The sequence below is a fragment of the Cydia fagiglandana genome, chromosome 1 (genome assembly GCF_963556715.1).
Source record: "Cydia fagiglandana chromosome 1, ilCydFagi1.1, whole genome shotgun sequence".
Taxonomy (NCBI): Eukaryota; Metazoa; Arthropoda; class Insecta; order Lepidoptera; family Tortricidae; genus Cydia; species Cydia fagiglandana.
Window position 1 is genome coordinate 30,941,560 of NC_085932.1, and position 21,941 is coordinate 30,963,500.

A 21,941-nucleotide genomic window follows, 5' to 3' on the forward strand; every position below is an offset into this window, starting at 1 on the left:
CTACTAAACGAAATTAATAACTAGCTTAAAGTTAAAAAAATAGGCCCCTGAGGTATTGTACCAAGGATGCTGGCAGCATATCGTCGTCCTCCAGAAAATATTAGTTATGATGACCACGACATCGACCATTCCTAGAGTTTTTTTATCATATAGAAGGCAAATGAGCAGACGAATCGCCTGGTGGTAAGCGATTACCGTCACCAATGGATATCTACAACACCAGAGGGGTTGTAAGTGCGTTGCCGGCCTATAAGATGGGACACGCTCTTTTATTGAAGGTTTGAAGGTCGTATCGATTCGGAAATATCGCGGGCGACAGATCATTCCACAGTTTAGCTGTGTGAGGCCGGAAGTTTCTGAAGAAACAGGAGTTGATTGCCAACCATCCCAGTGGTAAGATGGAAATGTTGGCTCGTAGAGCGATGGCGGAAAGAGGCAGTTCACCTAAGCTAACTCTGCACCTGCCAAAAGCTTTACAATACGATATCCGAAGGCCTGGCCATGGCTCACAATACAGTCATATAAATCAAAGTAAGTACTTTTAACTAAAAGTCAATGATGAGACAATAATCTTACCTTCAAGCACAGTCTGGACGGGCAGGTATCCAACCCGCGGGTGCTTCTTGAAGTAGCGAGCAGACTTGAACTTGTTGCGGAGCGCGCGCGTGAAATCTCGCACGTCCTCGCCTGATGTCGTCTGTAAACACAAAATTCAAGTAAATTGATAGTTTTCATATTGAAATTTAACACGTTTTAATCAAGAACAATTGCCATGAAATTAAAACAAAAACGCCACTTACCGCCGTGCAGTATTCCTGCATGGGATGCGTGAGCTTGTGGTTCTTGGCTTTGCGCCCGCTGAAGAAGCACTTCTGACACATGTCGAAGTTGAAGCATTTCAGGCAGCGATATCTGAGGACGGTACAAATTTATATTTTATAATAATAGTAGGTATTCTGAAAAATGATTACGCGAAAGCGCGAATGTCATACAGGGCGCCTCAGGCGCACCTCACCTGAAAAGGCCGAGCGAAGCCCGACAATCATGGTGTGCTCTTTCATATCGGGTATCTGAGGCGCCCTTTATACTTAGCGCCCGACTAAATGGTACTGTACTATTACTGGGCGTATAAGAGCGCGCGATTGGGAGTCGCTTCGCCCGACCTTTTACCACATCAATATTAGGGTACCTAATACCCAAGGTCTCACCTAAAGCCTTGTATCGGGTACTCCTTGCAGATGTTACATTTGGCCTGATGCTTAGCGTTCTCGGCGGCCGCCAGCCGATGCAGCACCGGCAACCACACCATGGACTGGGGCTCCTTCTGCAGCCACTGCAGGAAGTGGAACGCCTCGATGAACTGCAGCTGACCGTCGGCGTCGCGTTCTAGGGTCTTTTCTTTGATGTCTTCTTTTTCTTTGTCTTTTTCTGTTGCTGGAATAATATACGTTAAGTAGTGTTAAGTCCTAAACAACATACACAATGCAATAGGCTGTGCCCAACCGAGGGACATATAGTAATTGTCATATACTAATAGGCTGCTGATAATTGTCAGGTCCAGAAAAAAACCAATTCCCGAATATAGAATTCATCTATATTTCCACAAGAATTTGAGTTACAAGAATATAAATTATATAACTTATTGACGCCTCGGTCGGGTGGAGGCGATTACACTAAAGGTGACAGTCCATTTCCAACGACAGCTGCATTACCGTTCATTTTACTATGAAAATTGACAATGACAGCAACGCGTTCAGTAACGGTAGTGCAGCTGCGGTTAGAAATGGAATGTTACACTAAGGATCACGATGGAAGCGTAAGATACAAGGGCCTCCGAAACATAAATAAAATAAGATGATCGTTTCGTTACTGGTGGTAGGTTCTTACCTCCCTTCCTGTCAAGGGTGCCGCCTTTGTTCCCTTCCTTAGCCGCTGCCGAGGCCTGTTCGAAGCAGCTTCGTACGGAAGGCTCGATGTTTGAGCCTCCGAAGGCAGCCACTTCTCCCAGTTGCCTTGGTACCTGAAGAAAACAAAGTTTGATTGATTCAAGTAAAATTTTGCGATTATATTTAGAATAACATAAAAAACAAATTAAGAGAGGTCTAACGGGCTAACGCTAAATTCTATCCCACCAAAAACATTCTGTAAAAAACCTGGCCAAGTCTCGATGGAGCTGCTTGTTTATCTCTAAAAAGTAATGAAATCTAGACAAAGTCGTGCCAAGTCTAAGGTTCCTTACTGCGATTTCTTTATTATTATAGTTAATGTTGTGTGACTTGGCCGTTGAAGGGTACACAAGGGTACAAAACCAGGTGCTCCATGACACCATTGCACCAATCTGTCGCCAGAACCGCTACCCATTGACGATGGAAAATTGCCACTTGGAAAACGTTGATTCAATAACCAGTCAATTGTAGGCTTGATAAAGCTGCGTATTTCAATAATACTTATGTATGGGCGAGCCTAAAACAAACACTTCTTTTTGGTGCAATGGCAGATTGGTGCAATGGTGTCATGGAGCACCTGGTTTTGTATGTGATTATAGCTTACTGGATGACCATAATTTCTGCGTTCTGGTCTTATCCAGAGGTTCTCAAATAGGGGCCTGAAAATGCGGCGAAATGGTTCCAGTAAAGGATGGTACGGCAGTGTTTGCTTCGCGCTCGACTTGGCGGGGGCACTGCCGTGCCCCCCGATATTGAATTGTTACGTATACGAGTAAGAGCTGTACTCTTCGTATTTTACAGTCCGTAAATAACCACATCCACCACACATATTTATGTTTAGGTATTGATACATTCGAAAGGCCTCTTTCGTACGCATGAAATGATTATAATAGGTGATGGCCGTCTTTTGCATACTTCAATTATCTTGATATGTGGTTGAAACCTAAATCAAGTGATGTAGTAAGCAAAGTGAAGATTTTATTATTCAGTCATCAGCCTTCTTTCAATGAATCAATAGCTGTATTCAATTACGTATATTACCTGTATACAGTCGTGCAGTAGCAATCCAAGCTTCCTCTGGTCTGCTCTGCATGATGGGTCAGCTATCAGCCGGAAGAGATACCTGAAGAAGAGAAGCAAATAATTTAAGGGCAAGGTTGTTGCTGGCGATGAAAGATGTCTACCCAAAAATTAAACGGTAACTCACCTATATTTCTCCTCAAGATGCCCCTTGCAGAGCAACACGAGGCCAACCTTGAAGCTAAGCACTCTGATCTGTCCGGTCCGCTGGCTGTCGTACACGTTCAGCAACCAGTTGATGGATAGGTCTAGGCAGAGGGGCACGTTTACTAGGCTGGGGTTTTCGGCGGCTATCACCTGAAAGACATAAATATTAATGATACAGGACATTCTTACACACGACTCCTACCCCAATAAGGTCTAGTTTGACCCTCTGGGTTGGAAGGTCAGATGGCAGTCGTTTTCGTAAAAAGTGCCTACGCCAATTCTCGGGATTAGTTGCCAGGCGGACCCCAGGCTCCCATGACCCGTGGAAAATGTCGGGATAACGCGAGGAAGATGATGAGGACATTTTTACCCAGATTGACTATGTCCCACTCCCACTGCAAGCTAAAGAAGGCTTGTGTTGTGGGTACTATGAGGAGGAGTATAGGTACTCATAGGAATGATCAACATACCTCGTACAGAGATGTGAGCACAGTGATCATGTCCGGTATATCGATGAGACGGTCGTTTTGCGCGCGCAGCCCGTGAGAGTCAAAAGCTTCTAGTGCCGCTGGCAGTTGTAGCATGTGCACTGAAAATAATAACGTAATTTTAGTGACTGATTTTGGATGCCCATTATTATGCTGCAAAAAGTTTAGTCATTTATGTTAGTCCAATGATTTTCGAATTTCTTCGCCCAAATATATAGTTTGGTGAATAGAAAAATCGGATGGTCAGCAGGGGTAAGGATAAGTTAGGTGACAAGTGGCTTAAGTCAAAGCGTTTGAGCTCCTCCCTACCCGAAGCCACCCTCATTGACTTCAACACTCTTCCAGATCAAAATCCTGACTCAGCCCCTCTTAAAAAGTAAAATCTTAGATTCGCCACAGTGGCACCATTCACCCCACCTGCTCCTTGAACTTGGCATCTACGACGATACAAAACATCTTGAAAGTCCGAATGTGAAAGGCTAACTTACTGCATAAAGCCTTCTGCACGGTCCTCAGCTTGAGCGCGGTCCGGTACGCGGAGAACCTGACCTCGTTGAGGTCCGCGAGGGAGTTCATCAGGTCGATCATCTTCGGGTGGTCCCAGTGGGTCGTCTCGAGTTCGTGGCTGTGGGAAGGTAAACATTTAAGAACTTGTTTCGTATACAGTAAGAGAAATATGCAGCAAGATGTTAGGCCCACATACGAGAAAGTGAGCTTCTGTACTCTCACTGTGAATTCACTTAGAGACCCCCAACCCAATTGAAGACTACAGCTGAGCAAGATCAACAAGAGTCTAGCATTATACAGGATTTAGGTTCTGTCTGTAACTACATTTTGGGTTTGGATCTGGATTTTCCTTCTGTTTTATTTTTTTGTGCCTTGCTAGCTTATTGTATTTGGGTAGGAGAGCTGACAACACTCACTTGATGTAATAAGGAACGTTGTTAGGAGTAACGGCGCGCTCCCAGGGCTGCTCTACCGAGCCGGCGAGGAAGCCCTGCGCCGCGCCCGCTCCTCCATCCCTTGCCACACCAGCTAGCTGTCTCGCTCGCTCTTCACCGCCGGCACAGAGAGCGCCGACCCTGGAAAGAGGAAACACAAACTTTAGCATATAATTTTAAAAGGAGATATTAATTGATCAGTTACTATAAACCTTCAGTCATTATGCCATGATTTAAGGTCACTTTCTAAAACAAAATAAATACCGGGAATTTCCTAAGTGCCCACTCAATAGATACCTAAGTTGAAGATTAAGGCAAACTTGGTGCAAATCTTCTCGGTAATTAATCATGAAGGAAACCTGCCCCAAAAGCTCTTCAAAATAATATTTACTCGTACCTGGTATTTAAATCGTCAAGCCTAGCCACCAGCTGCTCCGGTATCTGTATCTTGTCCCTCGCGAGCGCCTGCAACTGCCCTTGCAGCTCATCCGCCAACCTCCGCAGCGGGGGGAGCTGCGCGCGAGCACGCGACACCGCGTCGAGCTGTGCGCGTGCGTCGCGCGCGTCGCCGGGCCCGCGCCATGATGAGCGCGCGGTCTCGGCCGCTTGCACGCGCCCTGTTAGCTCGTCGAGGGATGAGGTGAAGGTGCGGACGCGCTGGAATAAAAAAATAAAGGTTTAAGTAGACAGTAAATAGAGTCGGCACAAGCTACATGGAATTTTCGTTGCAAGAAAATGCAAATTGTGGGAATGTCATAGTTTAAATATGTCAGGTTATTCAAAAGATAAATGCAAATAAGTAGTAGTGGCGCACAGTCAAGGAATTTGATTAATGTTGGTACAGGTACATTTTTGTACCTTGTAAACCGTATTAGGTATTGTCTATGGTACACAAATCAAATTCTTCGACAGTATGCCTACGGTGCCTTAGGTGCGTTAAAAATACAGACATAACTTCTTTAAGATACGTTTAAATCAATATGATATGCTTGAATGAAATAAATAATCGGTTTAGCCCTCTGCTCGTCCTTTAAGAAGTACATACCTACATACTAAATTCCTAAGATCGCAGACTAAATTAAATAGCCCGTAGCCCCATAAAAGACGTCCCACTGGCATTCCTAAGGCCAAGTTCAGCAACTTGTTTAGTGACCTTGCAGCGGCCTTCGCGGCTCGCATTACTGACATGCGTATGCGGCGATGCGTTTGCGACAGTTAGGTACATGGGCGTGTGTCATTCTCTTTCATTTTAGCATTTATCCTGGTGTTGGTAGGAATTAGAGTCTTTCGAGTCTAAAGAAGAACTCAATTCTTTTTCACGAGACTGCGCTAAAAAACTTCCGAGTCTTTCCCGTCCCGAGTCGAGTCCTTTTTTGAGTTTGTTTTGAAGCACAGCAACTGCGAATAAAGACTTCGTCAACAATTTTGAAGGTTGTATATTAGTTGTTACTACTGGGAACAGGGGAGAAAAAAATCTCAGTTGTTACAGTGGAAGTTGTTACCAGTGGTGGGTAACAAACTTGCTGGTAACTATAGTTCGTTTTTTTTAGCATTAGAAAGAACTTCGCAGAAGTAAGCTCGTGGTTCCAAATCCGGCACTTTTAGCGGTAATACTTTGAAGTAAATTATATGTATTGACCATGATACATTAGATAATTCAATAATTATTAACAATTAAGGAGCCTCATAAAAACTGTACGCTTACTTCTGCGGAGTTCTTTCTAATGCTAAAAAAAACGAACTATAGTGGGGAATAACTCATTTGATAAGTTAAAATTCTGTTCTTGTCTAATGAGCCGGTACAAGCTACATACCTAGCATAGTAAGTGCAAATGTATGTTGTGTTACAAGCTCTGTGGTTTTTTTTGTTGTAAAATAAAGTGTATTTTTAATACTAAGTAGGTAGGTACATCATTTAGGTACCTACCTACATGTATTTCAAGTCACCATATTGCAAAAAAAAAAATTATAACCCTGGCAAACAAATTTGCAGCAAACAGCGGCAATAACAGTCATCTGTGGTGTTGTTATTAGATACCTACGAAACTACATATTCGGGGGCTTTAGCATGTGTTACAGTCTTGAATAATGTAATAAAATAACTGTTGGGAAAACCTGTACTTGGAACTTGGAAAGTATATTTACGGGAAGCATTTAGAGGCGTTGTAGTCTTACCACGAGTTTAACATTGACATATTCGCTAGTTTGTGCGTAACTTTCTTTGCATCTCGCTCATACTCGCATATTAGTGCAAGCGAGATGAGTAGAAAGTAAGTTACGCAGACGTTAGCGAATATGTCAGTGTCAAACACGTGGTAAGGTTACAGGAGCTCAGGGCATTAGCCACGTAAACTAAAGACGCCGGTTCGAATCCGCCCGCCGCCATTGGAGGGCTTTGTCGCTTTTACTTTAGTATATGACATCTACTTCAAGGTTACACTTAAGAGATGTTGAAATAAACAGATACCTAATCACATTTATCTGTATAAACTCAGTACTTGGACTTGAGAAAAAACGCTCTCATTTAACTTAAGGACCGACAACAACAAAACGAACCCATCATATACGCAGTGACGTATTTTTGTCATAATTTGTTTGTGCATCGTTGCGTGTTTTGCACAAAACTAGTGCCTACGTCAATTCTTGAGATTATTTGTCAAGCGGACCCCAGGCTCCCAGCATGAGCCGTGGCAATGCCGCGATAACGCGAGGAAGAAGAAGTTGCGTGTTTTGCACAAGAGTGGTGCCAATAAAAACGAGAAAACGAAATTTACAGTATACATGCTTAATATCACAATACACTTGAACCACAATGACAATTACCGGATGAATCCTACGGAAGACCAGCGCTGGCTTTATAGCTAGCATTATGCCGATCTATGGCGCTATGGAGCTATTCATATTTATGGCGGAGAACAGAACCCTATGGAGGAACCTGGTCTTCAACAGAAGGATATGATGTCACGATCCTCAGTATTGAGGGACCGACTGAAGAAGAAGATGCCGATCTGTTATTTTCTTGCTGGTGTTGTATGTACATATTCGTACATGTTTTGTGATCGTCACGAATGTCTTTTATTTTTCATCTTAGGTATACACTCTCAATTTCACGACACCATCTTATCATAAAGTAATAGACGTTTTCACGAAACAATTTTCCGCCGCGCGCCTCAGTATCGGATCGCTGGTAACAGTCCCCGGAGAATGACGGGCTGAGAGTGGATTTACGAATATTGAGTTATAGCAACCTTTCTTAATAGTGCGGAGAATAGTAGTTATGTAAAAGTGTATCTATGATCGCTGTCGTCTATAAAGAAAGCGAAAAAAATAACTTGCCGTTATATTGGTGAAATGAATCACTTGCATGCTTGATAGTTTTCACTAAGCCATATAAGATAAAAAATAGATTTTGGTTTGAAATTTTTGAGATTACATGCTCTCTTTTACTTTTTTTTAATGAGTAGAAGAGCGATTTTTTTAGTTCCAGCTGAAAACGACCCACTGGGCGTGAACGGGTAAAACCGTTACTTAATATGGCCACTATTGATGTAGGTAGACGCAGTTTGAAGGTTGAAATCATATTATGAATTACGATATCAATTCTCTGTAATCGGATCTCAGTTGAAACATGACAAGTATCGTAAAATTCATACCCTCTAAATCTAATTCTTACCTACGTGAAATTCAATACTGTAGAGCAGCGGTCGGCAACCAGCGGCCCGCGAACCTCTCACTTGCGGCCCGCGAGCCTTCCTGGCTATTTTGTATGTAACTTTGACAAATGACAATGTCTGATAAAGTCATATCATATGAGTGATGTCATATGAGTGATATTAACAAAGTGCGGCCCGCGTCCACTTCGTTAACTGCTATGTGGCCCTTGGCTGCTAAAAGGTTGCCGACCGCTGCTGTAGAGGTTCTAGTAGGTATACGAGTACCTACATAAGTATAACCAAAAATTATACTTACGAGTATTATGTATACGTGTATTAAGTATATTTTTTGGTTATACTTATTATACGTAGTTAGAACATTGTTCTCTATTCGCGAGCACTAACCTGCTGGACGCTTCGGGCCTTCGGCCCTACGCGGAGCTCGGCCTTCGGCCGTCGCAATTATGACACTTGAACCATTGTTCTCTGTTTGAGCACTAACCTGCCGGACGCTTCGGGCCTTCGGCCCTACGCGGAGCTCGGCCTTAGGCCTTCGCAATTAAGATACTTGAACCATTGTTCACTGTTCGAGCACTAACCTGCCGGACGCTTCCGTTCGGCCCTACGCAGAGCTCGGCCTTCGGCCTTTGCAATTAAGACATTTGAACCATTGTTCTCTGTTCGAGCACTAATCTGCCGGACGCTTCGGCCGGGGGTTTCGGCTTGTCCCTGACAAGTAGGTATTTTTCAGTAAATGATGATGAATGGTTTTAAATAACAAATCAAATAGGTCTTATACCATCAAAACTTGTATTCACCGTAAATACCTAAGGTCCTAGGGCTCCCCTGACATCTGATAGGTATCATAAATAATTACAGTTATACACTACAATTAGTGTATTACTAGGAAACCTAACCCCCTAATTAAGTTCAGAAATCGCATCGTGTTTGGATATCCGCTCGAAAACTGCTCCTTTGTACTCAAAACTGCCACAGTGACGGATTGAGTTTCACCTGACTGCTGTATCGCACACAAATTAGCTTTTGTGATGTTGCGTTTCGTGACGGCTTGTTAGCGTGTGTGTATGGTCCCTAAACTATTGCAGGTTTTTTATTTGATTCGAATTGAAAATTTGTTTTAGGTATATGGCCCAGAGAGTACGCAAATACTACTCATAAAATATATATTTGTCGGAGCGTGACTCCAGAAGGACGTATTGCAGCGTTACAGTTCATAGTTAAAGACGCCTGTATAAAGTCGATTAGCAATGTTTGGCTACGTATTACTGGGTTGTAACGAAATTCATAATGTTGCGTAGAGAGTAACGCCATCTATTGGCGTGTTGTTGAACTAAAATGACAGGTAGAAGGCTTTGGAACGTCAAGAGGGTTCTCTTGGGTGAAGGTAGGCACGAGTTGGTAGTTTTGTCGTTATGTTGGTGGACCGGTCGAGCAGGTGTGTCTGCTTGACTTAAAAGGCGGGAGCGGTGAGGCTCCGTATTCAGACTTGATCGGACCGCGCTAGAGATCGGACGTTAGCCAACCTCGTGCCTAATTCGCCACGTTCCTGAAGGCTTATACCTGAAGGATTATTCTGAAAGCTTATAGAATCCAACTTTCTTTAACCATTTAGCTAAGTGTTAAAGTGTTATTTTGATTTCTTACGTGTGATTAGAAGCTTACCTTTGTAAAGAGAAGAAGTGTTGTTTTGAAAAGATGTGAATAAAAACTAGAACGATTTTATGTGATCCTTTTATTTGAGTGCAATCCAAATACATCCCAATAGCAACTAGATATTTTAGTAGGCACTAGTATGGTTAACAAGTCCAAAAGTTTATTTCATGCACTGGTAGCATACTGAGTTAGCTGTGAAGTAATACATTGAGATACTACGCCCACCCGCCATCCTGTAAATACCCCATGCTGTCTGCTGGCCTCCGTCATATTTAATATTTTTGAAGCGTTCGCGAAGAAAACATAGTTACATTTAACCGTTCATATAAATTAAGTAATTGTACCTGTTATAAAAGAAAATAGTACAACCTTTATATTAGCGACACATATTAAGGCTAATCCAAGGCTCGGCAAGACTCAACAGTTCTAAAGATATTGGTTGTAAAAAAAAATACTTACATAATTATAAGTAGGCAAATTAAAAAAAATCGTGTGTTCCAGCCCGGGCCGGGCAGCGCAGAATAAAGTAAATAAAAACCGGGCAAGTGCGAGTCGGACTCGCGCACGAAGGGTTCCGTACCAAAAAGCAAAAAAAAAAACAAAATAAAACCAAAAAAAAAAACGGTCACCCATCCAAGTACTGACCACTCCCGACGTTGCTTAACTTTGGTAAAAAATCACGTTTGTTGTATGGGAGCCTCATTTAAATCTTTATTTTATCCTGTTTTTAGTATTTGTTGTTATAGCGGCAACAGAAATACATCATCTGTGAAAATTTCAACTGTCTATCACGGTTCGTGAGATACAGCCTGGTGACGGACGGACGGACGGACGGACGGACAGCGAAGTCTTAGTAATAGGGTCCCGTTTTACCCTTTGGGTAGGGAACCCTAAAAACTGCTATCCATAAAAATACAAAAACAAAAAAGGTGAGTAAAGGTGGTAAAGGTGAGTGCATTATTAGATGCCTACACTACAAGTTTAGGTTTAACGAACAATTATAAAAATACATGTTGCAGTTAAACCGAACAGCTGTTCTTTGAGTTGTTTCTACTAGTCTACTAGTGCACAAGACACAGTAATAAACCTAACCCTAACAAACAATCGGACAGTGTTAACAGCCCTGTATCAATTCCATCAGCTATTAACTGATCAATGGACGATTATTATCAGACGGCTTAATGGAGTAATTGTGTAGGAGTTAGCTCGCTAATTTATAAATTAGGTTATTTTTAACCTTAGTGCGGAAGTAGATATCTATTTTTGAAACAGCGGGGATATATTTCAAAGATGAGTGATAGAACCTTGACTCGAAAAAAATTAAAATTGTAGTAGGCGTGGCTCACTCCGCGATATCGTCGCTTTGCTACAGGCAGCTAAAAGTACATCCGTTCCGCCCCAATTTTGGGGAAAACCATAAGCCGCACGTGGCGCTGTTGCCACCTAGGCTAGGGGCCATATCTGTGCTGATCGTAACAGACGCGTTTTGTTAGAGAGTGAGTCTTCTGTACCTAGTACTACCTATTATTTATTCTGTGATTGTAGTTCCATTTCGTAGTTATTTAAGCAAATTCTTGTCAATCGTCAATAATGCGTGACTCCTATAGGATATAAACATATACCTACAATATTTCATGACATGAATGTAATCTCTGCAGCTTACTACAGTAGGTACGTCTAGAAATACAATCTTGACTCTTCAAAATCTCAATCTTTTAAAGTTTCCGAAAGCATAATCTAAAATATTCTCATACACATTCCCTAACCTTATCTCAGTTATTTCCCCCACAGCGGTCACTATAAAACCCCCAAAAGAACTATAAACCGTATAGACAAACAAAAGAAGTCACGAACGGTGATATCCGGAAAGTTATCAAACTAGCCATAGACGAGTAATGATATGTGGACGAGGACCGCAGATCGGACCGAAGATATCCGGGTGAGGCCGACATTTTGACAGGGTCTAACTTTTTTTGAGATGGCCAAATTGTAATGAGACTTTGAAGTAAGTAAGAGTAGGTAGAGTCAGACCAAGAACAGTGTGCAGCGGATTTAATAGCGCACGCAGTGAAAGTGTTATTTTAAACGTCACACTTCTATGAAATTATGACGTATAAATGACACTTGCACTGCGTGGGCTATCAATTCCGCTGCAGACTTCTTTTGGTCCGACTCTAAAGACAAGCTAAGACTTGACAAGATAGGTTACTAGCATTCCGAGTTATTTTAATGAAAGATTTATTTAGGTACCTACGAGTATTTATTGTTTAAATAAATCAAAATCCTTAAAAGAGTGAATAAAAGTTTGTGATGGTACTGCTGGTTTCCGTTTCTACAAATAACAAGCCTATTTGTAGGTTGTTTCCAATAAATTTAATTGTTTTATAGTGGTCATAATTTATAAATACAAAAATACGTACCCACACATCGACAAACGCTAAACGAAAAGAAAAAATCGCGATGACGGATGCTACGAAAAGGCACAATATTTCCATAAAATTTCGTTTGGCGTTTTCTATCAACAATTGTCATCTTGGTTGGGCTCTCTGATTTTACCGGCTACACGGTACGATTACCTAACTAATGGTACCTCTATTGCATCTAGACTTGTGATAGTTTATATTTATTATTATGAACACGAGCGAACACAGCACGATGTGTATGAAGCAAGTTATTATACTAGCCCATAGCGGAGGATATTTGACCGCAGATCGGACAGAAGATACCCGGTTAGGGTCGCCGCCATCTTGACCGGATATTTTAGCTCGCTTGGCGAATGACAGTTTATTTTGTGAATAGGTACGCAACCGGGTTTTTCGTTGACGCTACGGATATGAGAGAACGTTTTTTATCTAAAATAAGTTTCAATATCATGTATCGAGTTGCGTTTTAGGAGTAAAATATTCTATGTTTTAGGTCCATAAAATGTAAATAAAGCGATGAGACCTGACGAACTTTGGGACAAACTTTTACTTAGGTACCAATTTAAAATACTAGCTACTTAGGGTAGACTTATAAATATATTGTCTGCACTCAAATACTCGTAAAGCTTGGCACCCTGAGATTTCTGAGCCATAGAACCATACAAAAACAAGCCTATAACTTTTCTCACAATCATTGAGTAGGTAATCTTACCTTATACAAATTACATAATGCACCATAATAATAGTTAGGTATGCATATTATTTTATACCCGGATACCCGGTTAACCGGCACTACTCGCCCGGATCAGCCGATAACTGCCCGCATCGTGAACTATGGAATGTCCGCTCTTGTTATTATATAAGCACAGCTCCTTTGAACGGAGAAGCTTTGGTAGTTATCTTTTAACCACATGATATCTACGAGTATATCTACTTTATGTGAGCTAATAAATTATTATAAAAAGAAGAATTCAAACAATTTATTGCACTCATGTTAATTGTATAAAAGAACTTTGACAAATACGGGACCCATCCGTAAGAGGATAAGATAATAAAACCTACCTATATTCTGTCGAAAAAAAAATATTTTTCAAAATCGGTTTAGATGTGACTAGGTTTTGCACAACAGATCTGAAATGTATAGGAAGATCCGGGTATCCGGATGTAGATTTGGATAATTTCATACATTTCGGATCCGGGTGGCAAACCCTAGTGTCTGAGGAAACAAACATATAAAAGATACAACCGAATTGAATCCTTTTGGAATAATGAATTCGGTTAAAAAATTCTAAAACAACAAACGGGATGACCTGGTCCCATTCTTTAAAAACTGACCAGATATTGCTCTAAATTGGGACCACTGGAAGCCTAAGACGAGGGCTTTGCCTTTAAAAAAAATTATACGACATTCCTCAATTCTAATCCCACAACATCTATCTCCCGATCACACCTAAATCTCCCAATTGACACACCATTAGACCCCGCAATTGATCACCCTGTCAATACGTTTAGTTAACACTTAACAGCCCTAACCATAACTAAACCTTATTCCTAAAGACAGAAGGTCTATAATAAGTCGGAGTCGTGTCGCCACCGTGTCGTGTCGATGTCGTGATCTGATAACGCAACGGCCACGTGCGTCGTGACGAAATAGTCGGGACTGGGTTTAATCACGGCAGTTCCATGCTCTAGAAACAGAGGTTAGGGAAATAACAGCAACAACACCCTATTAAGGCCTAAAGTGATAGTTGCAGGTTAAATACTTTTTAACCGTCTTCGTAAAGGAGGCTGCCAATAGGAGTTGGCTGGTCAATCCTACGAATATTGTCAAATTCTTTTCTTTTTAAGTTTTATGGCCTGTATGTAGTACTAAAAGTAATACTAAACCAATATCAAATCAACTGCGATCGCCAACCCGCCTGCCAAGCGTGGCGATTATGGCATTCACCCCCCAAAGGGGGAGGCCTATGTTCAGCAGTGGACGTCTTATGGCTGAGATGATGATGATGATGATCAAATCAACGCCAGATTGGTAATTCACGAATGCTCCCGTGTGAAAGGCATTATTATTAGCAAAACAAACGAAGGTTACCGCACACGTTGCATTTCCCGTTCGGTATCAGTTATCAGAGGTCATTGCTCCGGCCGTGAAGGCGCCTATTTGATAAAACGCAACGTAATACACACACTACACATATCGGCACTACTTTGAAAAGAATCGTATCACACACTGCTACTCAAAGTTGAAAGGCAGTAACTCTGTATGCGTCCCACATCTTTCTTTTGATTGACAGAACAAGATGCGAATTTTTTTTCAAAGTAATGCCGTGAACCCGTCGTGCACCCAGAATGGTGGGCCAAAATGTTTACTGAGTGGGACCCACGGAACACAATAGACGGTGCAGGTCGGGGTTTAGGCAGACCGAAAAGGAGATGGAGGGACGACTTGGACGCATTCTACCCCAAATAGTGGGAAAATGCCGATGACAGGGTCGAGTGGAGAAAACGAGGGGAGGACTTTGCGTAGCAATGGGACACCAAAGTAGGCAAAAAAAAAAAGTAATGCCGATGACAGAGTAACCCGTGACGTCCTTGTTCATAGGGGTCACTACTATCGACTCGGCTCGGAGGCCGTCAACTTTACTTACTAAGGAACAATGTCGACGTGTTAAACTATAACAGGCAGGTCTAAGAAGTGGTCTAGTCTATCAACTAACTCTTTCCTGTAACAGCTAACAGCCATAAGGATCAAATAAGGCTATCGGGAAGTAATTATCGTCACACGCCGCCATACATTGTGTGTTTATAACCTAGGATGTAAACCGAGTACACTCATGAGTGATGATTGGACCGGTGTTTCATTCTATGTAGTGATGTAGGTATGCTTGTGGTTAATATAAAGCCTGATTGTAAATTTGTGATAAAAACATATTTACAGTGGTACTTTACTGCCCTAGGGCGGGATTAAGGACAATAAAAAAAAAACAAAAATTTAAAGGGCCATATTTACTGTAAAACGTTGTACAATACACGTGCGAAAACATAATTCGCAACTCGTGTAGATTTAAAACACTCCTTTCGGTCGTGTTTCAATTTATCGCCACTCGTTACGAATTTCCTATTTTTCGCACTCGTATCGTAATATACTATACTGTATTAAGTTATGTCAGGATAAAGTTTTGTGATGCATAATAAAAAGTTTTCCAAAAAATATGCTAAAATGTTATTCTTATTTTTATGGTAAGCACGATACTGTTTTGATATTATTAAGCGTATAAGCGCGTTTTGTTAAGCGTATTATGATTGTTTAAATTTTTGGATATTTTTCAATGAAATAAATTTTATCTTATCTTATCTTATTACTTCACAAGGTAAAATAATATAAATACATTTTTTGCTAAAATTTAAAGCCTTAAAAATAATTAATTCCCGTGTTTAACTATGCTAATTCTAAACGAAAAAACCAGAATATAAAAAGAATAGGTTATCAAATACAATTAATGTATACTATTGCCAATTAGGACTTCATGAAATATACTTTAATGGGCAATGCATCCTTCAAAAAAAACTAGAATCAACCAACACAGCAGGATATGCAGGTATCCTTACGGTATTTTTTTTCGCCTGCTTAGCATACAACTGTACATAGCGAACGCAAAAACTTGTCCTACACTGGACTGGATGCCACCCATATATGCACTGACCAGTGCCTCTACCATCAGTTGGCAGAGTATTTTTCACTTACTTTCAGTGAATAAACGTGCCGTGAGTCACGTTTTACGTCTCTTTACGGTCTTATGTACCTAACTTCACTCCACTCCAAACGATGCTGTCCCTTTCTAAGTATACTAAAAAACAGAGCAAGAGTAATATCGGAGTTTTATACAGCGCCTCTAGGATTCACCTAAAGAACTAAATAACAAAATTGACACATTTTCTCACGTCTACGTAATTTACTATCTATGCATCTCGCTCTCGCATATTAGTGCAAGTGAGATGCACAGAAAGTAATGTTACATATACTGATGGTAGCCGTGAATATGGAGGGTAGAGCTAAGGAGAATCCTTTATGACTTTATGAGAAAACTCTTTTATGGGAGAATATTTGCAAAAACTGGGCACGCTGTCAGCTATTATAATTTTTCTAAATCTCTCCAGAGTAGCGAAAAAAACCCATAAACCTAGTTTTTCATTGTATCAATACCATACTAAAAATCATGGAGAATGGAAGATACTCGTATTTACAAGTGGAAAAACGTTTTCTCTTTTTGTATGGACGATTACGTAGTATACTTCCCTCTTAAGGTTTTTGACGGACACTTTTTCATTATTAATTACATGGAGATTGTATTCCTTACCTCTACCATCCACTAAGAGCACTTAGAAGGGAGATGTCATCGTTGTCATTTTCTTTACAAAACAGTCTGCCGATTTTTGCGGGGGAGGGGACGTCAAATGTATTGCTATTTCTACATGATTTGTACGTAACGTACAAATAGCCATGTCAGTCCATACAAAAGTTTGCACAATTGTGCAAGTTTTTCGGCAGAGGGGTAAGTAATAATGTCAACAAAAAAATAAAGAGTATACCTTCGAGACTACTACGACTATGATATTTGATTTATTCGGTTGTCAATATAAAACAAATGTAGGTGTTCTTTCTTCCCGTATGAGACGCCATTACTATGTAGTCTTGCTTGAGATTAATAAACATTACCAATATGGTGTTAAAACAAGCTTTTCTTTCCTGCTTGGAACCCTAATCCTAAATCCTAACAGTAAGCACTCAATGGCCACTCCAGTTATTAAATGCTCTAAGACCAATTTTGTCACTTTGTTACTGACTCAACCTTCATTCTACAATTTTTTAAAGATTTGACGTTGCCATAGTTACGAAAATAATAAACACATCAATGTTAGTAAACAATGTATAAATTAAAATATATTGTATTCAAGACTAAAATTGCAAAATATGATAATTACGTAAACATCATTAATAATCGAGTTAAAATTATGACTTTGCGTGTTAAAAAATAGGAAGCAATGTATACGGCGCGATTATACAGGCTTCTTTTGGCTACATATTTATTACCTATGACGAAAATAGTACACACATGAGAAGAAATCTTAAAATATTAAAATAGGTATGTATTATAATGGTCCGCTTCAGTCCGCATCATGACAGCGGCCGTCTCCTACTGCTAAGTAACATTATCTAATAGAGTGTGCGGAAAGAGAAGAGTCGTGAAATTTAGGGGAGCCCATACATTATACCTACGACTCTTCTCTTTCCGCACAGACCCTACGTATAACCGTAATAGCGATCTTAATTTTATAGTACCTATATGATCTCGAGTATATTTCAGTGCCAAGCGCCCCATTTCCAATACAAAATGAACCCACGCAGCGGGTTTTTGGCAATAAATGTGTTTAAATCTTATTTAAATTTTCAGATTCTGAACCACCAGCAAAAGTTTTTGAAGAAAGTTTTATATTTCCTGTTACCAAGTTGACATGAAAAACGATTACCTAGGTACCAAACACAATAATTTGAACAACGGAAAATAAAATAATACTTACTTAGTACTTAAAGAAAAATAAATAAACTCACAGAACATTTGTATGTTTTATTTTATTTAAGATAATAATGCTTAATAAAATACGTAGCAATTCTTGTGTAAATATTATAATAGGTCTTGCGGTATGTTCTTACTACATATGTGTTATGTGCACCCAGCAACATGTCTATGTACCGCTCCTTGTATTGAGCCTTAATTCTTAATACATATGTAACTTCTACATGCATATGCATGCATACATGATGCCATCCGGGTTTTCATGGAAATGTTGTTTTCAATCAGCTTCTTGCCTAAAACCAAAAATTGCTCGTAAGCAATGTGATTTTCGCAAATGTAGCAGTAGTAATAGGAAAATATGATGTCAAGTATAACTCGTTACCTTTGTACTAAATCAGCCTTTTATCGAACTATTAATTGATTTATCCCTTAAAGTTTTGCTTGAAGTTCACATACTGTTATAAATGTATACATATTACGTTGAAAATTGCATTAATATTCGTGAAAAATCTGCGTATTTGTTGTGTTTACAAGTTGACAGAAATGTCACGTTGGAAACGCACGTATTTTTCGATAACATCTGTCACGTTTACTCGCGTAAAGTATTTACGCAGAATAATTCTGGCTCAGTTTTCATTATATAATAAGAAAGAGAGCGTTTTAGGTGTGAAGTTAGGCAAGTATGGAAAACTCGCGTAAAAACGTTTGTAACTCATGGTACAAATTGAAATTTTTAGTTCTTTACGTGACCGGTAGAGGCACTGTACAATTACTCCATACATTTTCCTTAACTTTCTCACTATCTTCACTTCTCACTGTCATTTACGGAACTCATAGTAGAGCTACAGGTGTATCAGGTGTATGTAAATGTATCTCATGGTATCTCAGAGATAGGGAAGGATGTATCTATATACAGTGTGTTTTCTGTAACAGCAGCAATAAATTAAACTGTAGGCTGTACTCCTCAAACTGACCAACATTTGTTCAGCAACTTTTGAAAATAACTGATGGTTTGATTTTTATTACACTTTAAAGATTATTCTAAGGGTCGGGTGCACCAAACTGTTCGTATCGTTAAAGAGTTCGCTAAATTTTTATGTACGGAAAGTTTCATAGTACTTAAAGCGCCGGGGCGCGCCGGCTGACGTTGATCAGTCTGTCAAATGTGGTTGGTGCAACTGGCCCTAAGACGCAATGTATTGCAAATTTTGTTATGTTAAAAGCGTGACAAGTAACGTCAAACACACTGATGTCAGCGTACATTGAATGCAATATTTATTTTGTATGAAAAAGAGGAAGTTTAAAGGATTCGTAATTTTTAAAAGTTGCTGAACAAAATGTTGGTCAGGTTGAGGAGTACATCCTTTAGTTTAATTTATTGCTCCTGTTACAGGAAGCACCCTGTATAGGTAATAATAAGTACCAACAACAACAAGTAGGTATAAACAAACAAATACGAAAGTAACTTTGTCTTTAAACTATTCACAGTTAAACCGCTAAACCGATTTAAATTATATTTATTACTAGTAACCCGCCCCGACTTCGCACGGGTTACACAAAACCTTAACAAATTATACATCTGACTGAACTTTCCTCAAAAATCACTTTATTGGTAGGTGGAAACCGCATGAGAATCCGTTCAGTAGTTTACGAGTTCATCGCGAACATACATACAAACAGACACACGCTGCGGGGGACTTTGTTTTATAAGGTGTAGTGATGAGACTCTCACTTTTTGTTCTGTTTACGTCAGTACAAATTTAGCTTAAGCCGACTTTGAAAAAAGAAACAGAATTTAATATAAATAAATTTAAATTATAAAATCGTTTCTGGTTTTATTTTACTAAGGTGTTGGATTGTGCATTGTGCATATGTACCTAGTGCATGTTTGCACAAAAGGCTCAAGTGGTCTAATAATAGCCGCTCTTGGTCTGACTCACTAATTGGCCCGCGGCCAGTTTCTGCGCAAGCGCACACGGGAGCAAGGAACGAGCAGAGAATTTAACACAACAAAGAAGTGTTATGGCAGTTAGGCGCAAACATCTCCGTCTTACCCCTACACGGCTGGACTGCATCGCAAATTGCCGGTATCTTTCTCTTTTACACCGATTAAGGCGTAATTAGAATGACAGAGAAAGAACATGCCCGCAATTTGTGAACTTCGGTAGTCGCTGTAGGTCCTCAGAACTGAGATTGTATGGTGAATCCCGTGATTCCTGGTTCCGGGACTAATTTGATAATAGAAAACCAGTACCTGTCATACGCAGTCACAGACAAAACATCCTCCAGACTGAGCATAGTCGCGCTACCCCCTCTGCCACGCATACGGTTATTTTACTCCATGTACGAGTCGAAAGTGTCTTTGTGTGACGTCCGTGTATTTGAACGGACCAATCACGGCACGGGACTTCGCTCACCTCGTCCCGCGCACCCCCGCATTTTTGGCATCATCGTTTGCATGAAATAATTGCTCTAAACTCGGCCTAGAGGATTCCTAGTCTATGTACGCAGTCTACGGACTTTAGTTGCTTGATAAATATGCGCGGATCACTCATGACTCTCGTGAGTTCATGACTCAGGAACTGTTCGTGCTCATCACACAAATAGATTAGATTAGGTTTTTTTTGACAACATAATGATTACAGTACAAATTTAATTAATAGCAAGATAATCCAAATAAATTCATCAATACATCATACATATACATAATATGTATGTATAATTAATAAATTATGAAAAATTTCACATGCCTTAAACGGGCTAGGACCATCGACTTCATGAGCAGGTTCATTACCGAATAGGTCAGACAGATTAATAAATAGTATTTGTTTTGTTTATTAAATACATGTTTCAACGGCAAGAACCTACAACACGTTCATCAAAGACTGGTTCAGTTTCAGTGTCATCTCCGCATCTCTCCATACCTCGTGACCGATATGTTCGGATCGCGTGGGAACCATGGGACATAATATATCGATTTGTCCCACTGCATCGTTAATGCATTCGGCCTGCATACGAGATTCACTATTTGTGGTGGTCATACACTGTAATTAGTACCCGTACCGTGAGTCACTGACAATGGCAAAATTGACATTATACGCTAACGTCTACGTAATTTACCTACTTTCTATACATCTCGCTCTCACTAAAGGGGCCCACTGATTAACAGTCCGCCGGACGGTATCGGCCTGTCAGTTGTTCGGAACTGTCAAAATTTTGTTCTGACAGGCCGATACCGTCCGGCGGACTCTTAATCAGTGGGCCCCTTAATACCCAAATGTAAGCCTATTTCTGATGATTAATCAGCAAAAATAACAAAAAAATATTCAGAATCAAATTCGAAGAAAGTTAAACATGTGACAACCCTATCTGCAGCTGCTGTAACCGGATATTACCGGATCCGGCCGGTCCGGGCCGGTTCTAAACGATTGCAATCTTAGGTATTGTGTTTATGAAATGTCTGTTATTGCGATTTATTGTCTCTAGCATTTCTACTTCCTTTCCTTATATCACTTTTCTAGGATTAAAATATAGTATCAGTCGCATCTGATAATCTAGAACTAGACCAGAAATTCAGGTGCAAAACCTAAAATACCATGAAGATACTACCTATTACGTATTTATTTCATTCTCTGTGCACTATTATCTAAACTTAGCATCAACAAAAAACTCCACAAAAATCTCGGAACACTATCTGTTTCAAGAAGGTCAAAACATTCACAAAAAAGCCTATAAAATTGCCCCAAAGGTCCCGCCACTGAGTCATCGATAACATATGGCAGCCATGAATGAACCTACTAAACATAACAAAACACAACATACTTTAGTTTATTTTGGATTCTAACAGTTAACGCATAAGGTTCAAATTAGAAAACCTAAAAACGGAATTGTTATTGAAATATCACGGGTGAAAAAGGACCTAACACATATAATTGTCATAGGAATTTGGACGTTAAATGTTTGAAATAAAGTCTTAATTTCATTGTAGCGTGTGTTTGTTGAAAGGCAGAGGT

The 21,941-nt window shown here is 40.1% G+C and overlaps 1 protein-coding gene across 1 annotated transcript in view; it reads right to left on the bottom strand.

Annotated features, from left to right (window-relative positions):
- Window positions 1-21,941, bottom strand: part of LOC134669766 (dystrophin-like) — a 428,308-nt gene that overhangs the window by 5,400 nt on the left and 400,967 nt on the right. Inside the window, exons 6-15 of the mRNA XM_063527396.1 lie at window positions 5,000-5,259; window positions 4,585-4,743; window positions 4,150-4,286; window positions 3,644-3,762; window positions 3,154-3,323; window positions 2,988-3,069; window positions 1,888-2,020; window positions 1,209-1,434; window positions 801-912; window positions 577-697 (exon numbers count right to left, since the gene is read on the bottom strand). Coding sequence (XP_063383466.1) covers window positions 577-697; window positions 801-912; window positions 1,209-1,434; window positions 1,888-2,020; window positions 2,988-3,069; window positions 3,154-3,323; window positions 3,644-3,762; window positions 4,150-4,286; window positions 4,585-4,743; window positions 5,000-5,259 — 1,519 coding nt within the window. The remainder of the gene's footprint in view (window positions 1-576; window positions 698-800; window positions 913-1,208; window positions 1,435-1,887; window positions 2,021-2,987; window positions 3,070-3,153; window positions 3,324-3,643; window positions 3,763-4,149; window positions 4,287-4,584; window positions 4,744-4,999; window positions 5,260-21,941) is intronic.